Consider the following 9,489-nt stretch of genomic DNA (forward strand, 5'->3'; position numbering starts at 1 on the left):
GACAGGACCTTAGTATATCTCCTGTTCCTGTAGTGTGGTAGCTTGATGTACAAGTACACCCTCTAGACAGGACGCTAGTCTATCTCCTGTTTATGTAGTGAGACAGCTTGATGTACAGTACACCCCCTGGACAGGACGTTAGTATATCTCCTGTTTCTGTAGTGAGACAGCTTGATGTACAAGTACACCCCATGGACAGGACGTTAGTATATCTCCTGTTCCTGTAGTGAGGTAGCTTGTTGTACAAGTACACCCCCTGGACAGGACGTTAGTATATCACCTGTTTCTGTAGTGAGTTAGCTTGATGTACAAGTACACCCCCTGGACAGGACGCTAGTATATCTCCTGTTTCTGTAGTGAGACAGCTTGATGTACAAGTACACCCCATGGACAGGACGTTAGTATATCTCCTGTTCCTGTAGTGAGGTAGCTTGTTGTACAAGTACACCCCATGGACAGGACGTTAGTATATCTCCTGTTTCTGTAGTGTGGTAGCTTGATGTACAGTACACCCTCTAGACAGGACGCTAGTCTATCTCTTGTTTCTGTAGTGTGAGGCAGCCGTCCTCCCTTCAGCAGCCTCCACTGATGTTCCATAAGCAAAATCCGGGGGTGTATTCACTAGGAACCAAGTTGTGCGACAAATTGAGCGACTAATGAATACGCCCCAGGTGATTATCAGGCCCATGAGGCCGGAACACTAGCAATAGCAATAACAACCATGAACAAACACACACACACACACACATACTTGACCAATCAAAACAATAGAAGTGTATGTTTTGGATAACTATAGTATATGTTGAAACTTTTCCATATTTTCGATCATGTTTGCCTTCACAATTAATGAACAGTGTTCATTTTACACAGTTTACAGGAGAGTACTCTTATTTTGAAGGATAAAAAAAAAACGACCCGGAAGTGCTTCGTTACTGTTGTAATGGTCAGAGCACCAAAGATTGCACTGTCAACGTCAAACAAACGCCCCAAAAAACTGATTAAAAGACAGCTTTAAAAAACTAAAGAAATATGGACGACGACGTGTTGACAACTTTGAAAATATTGATAATTGGTGAGAGTGGTGTCGGAAAGTCAAGGTAAGATAGTCTTTGTTTTGAAGTTTTGCTCATTGCAGGAGGGCTGTTTTGCCTACAATCTTGAGCTAGCTACAGTAGGTAACTTAGGTAGCTAACGTTAGTTGGATAACAAGCTGCATCCCTTTGTCCTTTGAATTCGGAATAAAAATCCGTTTCCTACACTTTTGCTTTTTATCATCTTACTTAATGATTATTTAAATATTTGCTGGTAAGTTGCTAGCTACGTGTTAAAGTTATTTTTTCTTTGTTGTCTAGCAGAACCAGTATGCAAAGGAAACGATGAATAGCTTTCTGGGCACAGAGGAGATCTCGTCACATTCATCTGTCTCGTTTGCCCAGATACTGGTTCAGCTATTAGCTAGCCAGCTAGCTAGCTGAAATAAGTGTTTTCTGGAACTGGTGCTGTGTGGCAAGCCCACCCCACCCCAGCCCTTGCTTGCTAGTTAGCTAACTAAATAGTTTTCCTAGGTTGTGGGCTAGCTAGGCAATATTTGGTGTGTCAGTGTTACAATGCCTGCTCTCTGACATGGTATTGCCCTTCTGTCCCCAAACAGTCTTCTCCTGAGATTCACAGACGATACTTTTGACCCAGAACTAGCAGCAACCATAGGTAAGTCTAAAGGAGCTCCATCATCAAAGGAGTGTGCCCCAGTGCACTGTAAATGGGGAGGGGAAAACACACAATTCCCACTCTAACAGCCCTTTTGACACAGTTGCTAGGCCTATGTGACATTGGAATATTGTTGTCACACATTAGGCTATTCATATTTATGGGTCACCACTTGAAAGCCATTGGTTCCTCTGAGTCTGCTCCTTCCATTCTCTTTTTGATACAGGTGTGGATTTCAAAGTCAAAACAATTGCAGTGGATGGGAACAGAGCCAAGCTTGCTATTTGGGTAAGTGTATGAAAATAATGTATTTTGTATTATCATTCAAATCTAATCTCTATCACTGTAAGTGTATTGATTATCTTAGGTGTGGCCAATGTACTCTGTGATCTGTGAAGTGAACATCAGGAAATTCACTCACTTAAAGGGACAATCTGTAGTTCAAACAAAAACAAAGCGGAAACCCGCCACTGTTTTGGTAAATAACTGAGGGATGGGGCTGAAGTGAACCAGTATCTGTGCGTTATAGACCTCTCTAACTCTCATTCACCAGCTCTGCAAGCATTATGATGTCAAAATACGTTTGTTTATCACCAAATATGGAGTTTCGTGGAGCAACTATCATCATTTACTCCTGTTACGGCTGGTATGTAATTTTAACAAAGGTCAAAATAAAAATGTACAAGCAACTGAAGAAATGCCTGTTGTAGACTTCCAACCTGTGTGTGGCAGGAATGAGTGATTGCTGGAGGTGCCAAATAGGATTTTTTTTTTCTTCGGTTGCTTGTACATTTTTTTATTTAGACCTTTTGTTGGAAGTACATACCAGCCGTAACAGGAGTAAATGAAGATAGTTTCTCAATGAAACTCCATATTTGGTGATAATCTAGCATATTTTGACATTGTAACGCTTGCAGAGCTGGTGAATGGGAGTTTGAATCAGAGCTTTCTGGGTGTTAGAGAGATCATGTACAGTGCCTTCAGAAAGTATTCACACCCCTTGACTTTTTCCACATTTTGTTGTATTCACACCCCTTGACCTTTTCCACATTTTGTTGTGTTACAGCCTGAATTTTAAAATGGATTAAATTAAAATTGTGTCACTTGCCAACACACAATACCCCATAATGTCAAAGTGTCTTTGTTATGGCAAGCCTAAATAAGCTCAGGAGTAAAGATTTGCTTAACAAGTCACAAGTTGCATGGATCACTCTGTGTGCAATAATAGTGTTTAAAATGATTTTTGAATGACTACCTCATCTCTGTACACCACACATACAATTATCTGTAAGGTCCCTCGTTCGAGCAGTGAATTTCAAACAGATTCAACCACAAAGACCAGGGATGTTTTCCAATGCCTCGCAAAGAAGGGCACCTATTGGAAGTGATGCAGACAATTACATTGATGGAAGTTACAATCTATCTGCAATATTAAAGCTGATCTACCCCCTAACAAAATTATAAAAATAAATACATAAAAAGGCCACCTATTGGTAGATGGGTAAAAAATAATAACAGCAGACATTGAATATCCCTCTGAGCATGGTGAAGTTATTAATTACACTTTGGATGGTGTATCAATACACCCAGTCACTTCAAAGATACAGGAGTCCTTCCTAACTCAGTTGCCGGAGAGGAAAGAAACAGCTCAGCGTTTTCACCATGAGGCCAATGGTCATTATAAAACCGTTACAGAGTTTAATGGCTGTGATAGGAGAAAACTGAGGATGGATCAACAACATTGTAGTTATTCCACAATACTTACCTAATTGACAGTGTGAAAAGAAGGAAGCCTGTACAGAATACAAATATTCCAAAACATGCATCCTGTTTGCAACAAGGCACTAAAGTAATACTGCAAAAAAATGTGGCAAAGAAATTAACTTTATATCCTGAATACAAAGTGTTATGTTTGGGGCAAATCCAACACATCACATCACTGAGTACCACTCTTCATATTTTCAAGAATGGTGGTTGCTGCATCATGTTATGGGTATGCTTGTCATCGGCAAGGACTAGGGAGTTTTTTTTAGGATAAAAATAAACGAAATGGAGCTAAGCACAGGCAAAATCCTAGAGGAAAACCTGGTTCAGTCTGCTTTCCAACAGACACTGGGAGACAAATTCACCTTTCAGCAGGACAATAACATAAAACCCAAGGCCAAATATACACTGGAGTTGCTTACCAAGATGACATCGAATGTTCGTGAGTGGCCTAGTTACAGTTTTGACTTAAATCAGCTTGAAAATCTATGGCAAGACTTGAAAATGGCTGTCTAGCAATGATCAACAACCAACTTGACAAAGCAAAGAAGTATAATGTTTAAAATAAAAATGTGCATATATTGTACAATCCAGTTGTGCAAAGCTCTTCGAGACTGGCCCAGAAAAACTCAGCTGTAATTGCTGCCAAAGGTGATTCTAACATGTATTGACTCAAGGGGTTGAATACTTATTTCATCAAGATACTGTATGTGTAGATCATTGACAAAAAAGGACAAATCCATTTTAATCCCACCTTGTAACACAACAAAATGTGGAAAAAGTCAAGGGGTGTGACTCCTTTCTGAAGCACTGTAGAACAGCTTCTACAAGGATAGAGTTGCACGCACCATTGGGTTGCACCATGAGATGGCGCTATTGTGTAACGTGTCGCATAGAGAAGAAATGTCAGCGGAAGGTTGGCCTCCCAAAGTGAAATCCACGACCCTAGTAGGACCTGGGAAGATTGACTTGTTTTAGTCTTTACTGAATGTGAAGCTCTTCACAGTCTCATCAGAATTTGATCATTGTGACTCATCAAAAAATACAATTTCGTGAACTAATTGAAATGGTAATGTTATAGCTCCTATCCACAATGCTGCTTGTTGGTACTTTCTACAAAGTTTAATTCCTCTTGACGCTGGCATGGCATGGGGGTAACAGTTTCTGTGTTCAATGCTGAAGGTCGGCACACTGATTTTCTCTCACTGATGCCGGTTGTTGTTGACTTTCTGTCAGGACACGGCAGGACAGGAGAGGTTCCGGACCCTGACGCCCAGCTACTACCGTGGGGCACAGGGAGTTATACTAGGTGAGGTGGTGTTTTGTCTCATGGCCAACAGTGGTGTACATATTACCACCCCTGGAGCCGTATGTACCAAGCGTGCTGATCCAGGATCAGGTTCCTGCCTGTCCTTACAATCTTATTCATGATGATGTAAAAATGGCAAAGGACTCATACTCTGAGAAGCCCCCTGGTCTCCCAAAAATGAGGTGCCTATTTCAAATACTCCACCACATTCTCAAATCTGAACCTGTCTAGTACTGTGGACCTCCACACTATGATTTGAGTACCCCCCCCCCCCCCCCCCCCCCGCTTGTATAACACATCTTAATTGTAGCTATGGATGAAGGTACAGACACTGTTAATCTCCTCTCTTTTGCTGTTAGTGTACGATGTCACTAAACGGGACACGTTCACGAGGCTGGAGAACTGGCTGAACGAACTGGAGACGTACTGCACACGGAATGACCTCGTCAAAATGCTGGTCGGGAACAAGATTGATAAGGAGGTGGGTGTCCCGGTACCATCGTGGGTCAATACCTGTCTGGCATGAATCTGTCTTTCAGGTGTGCTTCTCTTATATTGTCACCTTAGCTGCCGTCTTTGTCTCTCATTGTCGGATGGAGCGAATAAAGTCGTATCACTTAGCAATGTTTTGTGTTGCTGGTATCATACCTGATGGTGCACCACATTCCAGATGCTAGGACTATAGATGGTTCTATTGTTGTCATAACAACATTCCAGATGCTAGGACTATAGATGGTTCTATTGTTGTCATAACAACATTCCAGATGCTAGGACTATAGATGGTTCTATTGTTGTCATAACAACATTCCAGATGCTAGGACTATAGATGGTTCTATTGTTGTCATAACAACATTCCAGATGCTAGGACTATAGATGGTTCTATTGTTGTCATGAGTTGTCAAACAGGCTAACACCTGTTATGTGAACCCATTGTTGAATTTGACAGTTCAGTTTTTGTTTCAGGAAAACCGTGAAGTTGACAGAAACGAAGGCCTTAAGTTCGCAAGGAAACACTCCATGCTTTTTATTGGTAAGTTCTTCATCCTTGTAAAATAGCTGGCCGTCTATGAGTAAAGGAACCCGGATACTGAAGTGAAAAACAAAGCGATGCAGGGACTCAGAAATATGTTAATAGGGTCTACTACATAAAGACATCTACATCTTTTACCGTTTCGTGATTAAATACCAGTTGGAGACTAACTTTACAACAATGTGCAGACTCTTTTTTTAATTCGAGCACAGATGTCGTCCTGTAACTCTCCTTTGACATTCCTAATCTCCACTGTCAGCGCCACGCTGAAGGATGCAGCCCTTCCAGGAGAATTGCATTACGATCGCAAATCTGCAGTCAATCATCTATCAAACCCATTTCTACATATGTTTCTATTTCCCAGCTCCATCTGCCTCCTGAAATTAGGTTATAGCATTTCTGAAGACTTTCCATTTTAGAATGACTAAATTAAGGGTTTTGAAAAAGGGCAATGTTTTTGTTTTTATGTGCCGTGTAGGCTACACAGTGCCCAATATATACTTTTTCTAAATGCAAACATTTATATTTTATGAACTCTGAATGTGTATGGCTTACGTTGGCCTGCAGTTTTGTCTACACAAGTCAATCTAAATTACCCAAATCGAGATCATCATACGTCAGAAAATCAACAGATTAAAGATATCTCCTTAGAAAATGACCTTAATGCATGGAGTGGGTGAATCAGACATCAATCTGGGGGGGGGGAAATCCATCCCAGTCCGATGTGGTAATGGCACTTGTCATGCACAGATTTTGTTGCGTTAAAATCTGTGACGTGATTTCATCAATATTTCTCAGCTACTGGGATTTAAACATAAATAGTGCTGAACGTATGTTTACCCACAGTCATTTCTGCTCCTATTTATTCCAAACCTAAAATAGTGTTTAGTGAATTTGCGTTGTTGCATCCCCATACGTTGATACCACACTAATGTGCCCTTCCACCCTGGCAGAGGCCAGTGCTAAAACCAGGGATGGTGTCCAGTGTGCCTTCGAGGAGCTGGTGGAGAAGATTCTCCAGACCCCAGGGCTTTGGGAAAGCGACACCCAGCCCCGGGGCGTCCAACTGGGGGACAAGGAGCAGCGCGGGGCGGGGAGCTGTGGAGGATACTGCTCCGTACTGTAAACTGGAACCAACCCAAACGGCATACTGGAAACCAGAAACTGAGAAGAATATTAAGAGTCCGTTAATACCGTGTGGGTTCTGAGACACGACAAGGTATCATCTGTACCTGTTCTGAGGTCTTGGTCCAAAAGGGACTTTGCAGTTTGCACACTTCCTGTACCGCCAGTCAGTTGTCACAGTGCATTACGTCGTGTTGAAAACATGGTCCATATTCATCATGTATAAAATATCACGCTAAATGAGGTTCATTGTTTTATCTATCAAGTTTGTTGTTAACCACACCAAGTCACATATACGTCTTGTCAAACACATCATGGTGAAATGGTGATTTTCCTCTCTACAATATTAATATTGTATACATTCGGCTACACGTTTATGCAATACAGTATGAATATGATCACTACATCATGTCAAATAACTACCAAGTTATACCGCAAATACCTTTTTGCTATTTATGTCAAGTCCTCTGCTTGATGAGTAGATCTGCATGCCTTAACCATGGTTACCATAGGACCAATAGATGAAGGGAGTGAGGGTTCAGAACTTTCACACGCCTTCATTTAGTCTTAGCTAGTGTTTATAGGCCTATAGCCCCCCCCGTAAGCAGTTCATAACAGCTGACATAGGCGTTCATCACCACACATTGTGCTCCTAAAGAAAATATGTCACGTCATATATTTTATTAAACATCCATTTAACATTTAAGGCATGTGTACGCTTCGCAGTTGGTTTTACCAATGTATCCCACTGGTTGACAACAATTATCATTTTTATCCCCTTCCATTTTATTTACTTGGTAATTTCTCTATTCCAAGCTGCTAAATATTTATAGGATCATTTTCTTCCACTTTTTAGTTCTTGATGTGGGAAGCTAATTTTAAACGCTGTTGAATATTGCCGATTTTTAAATACGGGGTTGCACGCTACATGCAATGTAATGTGTCTTGGCAAGCGCTGTCCATGTAGCTGCAGTGTTCGTATAGCCTAGTGATGTGCATGTTCATAGCTGTCACTGGCTCAAATGTTGAAGGGAAAAAAAAGTTACATCGTGTTTATAAAGGCTTTTTCTTTAATTCACCAAAGCTTGGTTTCATTCTGACCTAGCTGGTCCTTCAATCAAGCCTTCTTATTAAACAATGGTCATCAGTTCAAGCACGCTTAGGAATGTTCATTGGATCCTGTGGTCTGGAAAAGTGATGAATTACATGGATCAGTCCAACAGGTTTCTCTCCTCCAGCCTGTTCGACAGAGATGTTTATGTATTCCCTTGTCTCCTGCCTAGTTAAATGGTCCACTCCATCAGTTATTACACACCCGAGTCATGTCACACCACATACGTACATGCACAAACTCGTTGTCAAGACAGATTTGAGTCTTGGGGCATTATATCTGTAGCAAGATATACAGTATGATGGTTGCATGTTTGCTATTTGTTTCCCAATTTCTTTTGGTTTTGAATTTGAAATAATTATCCTCTTATTTGTTGTATTTTCAATTTTTGTCTGACCTTTTTTAAGTAGGCGTGTTTGCTATCCAAGAATCCCCTTATGAATATCTATGCCTTAACATTCAAATGACACTTGTAAGTGGTGTTGTGCTCAGTCATAACATGGATATTTGTATTATTTCAAACTGAAATAAAAGACAATCTGAAGAAGAGGAATGTTCTGGATTTGAGTTTGTTGTTCGAGTAGCCTTGAGAGCACTATTTATTTACTGTAGTAGGCTATTCTTTTTTGAGCTGAATGTTTGTTGTGTGGGAATATGCATACCGGTATTCTTTAACTATTTGTTTTGTTATGGCAGTCATATCTTTAATACAGTCCAAATGTCCTTCTTTGTTGAACTGTCTTGAATGTCAATGTTAGCTATACCTAACCAAACTCTTATCTACAGTATCTATACTGAGTGTACAGAAAATTAAGAACACCTTCCTAATATTGAGTTGCAACCCCCCCCCCTTTTGCCCTAAGAACAGCCTCAATTCATCAGGGCATGTCAAAAGCGTTCAACAGGGAAGGGATGCTGGCCCATGTTGACTCCAATGCTTTCCACAGTTGTGTCAAGTTGGCTGGATGTCCTTTGGGTGGTGGACCATTCTTGAGACATGGGAAAATTCCAAATTTGATTTGAATTTAGACTGTTTAGCATGAAACCCAGCAGCGTTGCAGTTCTTGACACAAACCGGTGCACCTGGCACCTACATTTAAACTCAGTTTTTCACAATTCCTGACATTTAGTCCTAGTAAAAATGTCCTGTCTTAGGTCAGTTAGGATCACCACTTTATTTTATGAACGTGAAATGTCCGAATAATAGTAGAGAGAATGATTTATTTCAGCTTTGATTTCTTTCATCACATTCCCAGTGGGTCAGAAGTTTACATACACTCAATTAGTATTTGGTAACATTGCCTTTAAATTGTTTAATTTGGGTCAAACATTTAGGGTAGCCTTCCACAAGCTTCCCACAATAAGTTGGGTGAATTCTGGCCCATTCCTCCTGACAGAGCTGGTGTAACTGAGTCAGGTTTGTAGGCCTCTTTGCTTGCACAC

The 9,489-nt window shown here is 40.8% G+C and overlaps 1 protein-coding gene across 1 annotated transcript; it reads left to right on the forward strand.

Annotated features, from left to right (window-relative positions):
* The first annotated feature begins 915 nt into the window (after nucleotides 1-915).
* LOC311147013 (ras-related protein Rab-18-B) lies at nucleotides 916-8,595 on the forward strand. Its single transcript, XM_084183618.1, has 7 exons — nucleotides 916-1,097; nucleotides 1,652-1,707; nucleotides 1,934-1,995; nucleotides 4,708-4,780; nucleotides 5,140-5,261; nucleotides 5,744-5,810; nucleotides 6,764-8,595. The coding sequence occupies exons 1-7, from the start codon at nucleotides 1,030-1,032 to the stop codon at nucleotides 6,934-6,936; spliced, it is 621 nt and encodes a 206-aa protein (XP_084039744.1). The 5' UTR covers nucleotides 916-1,029; the 3' UTR covers nucleotides 6,937-8,595.
* Nucleotides 8,596-9,489: the final 894 nt, after the last annotated feature.

The sequence above is a fragment of the Coregonus lavaretus genome (genome assembly GCF_964263955.1).
Source record: "Coregonus lavaretus genome assembly, chromosome: 19".
Lineage (NCBI taxonomy): Eukaryota > Metazoa > Chordata > Actinopteri > Salmoniformes > Salmonidae > Coregonus > Coregonus lavaretus.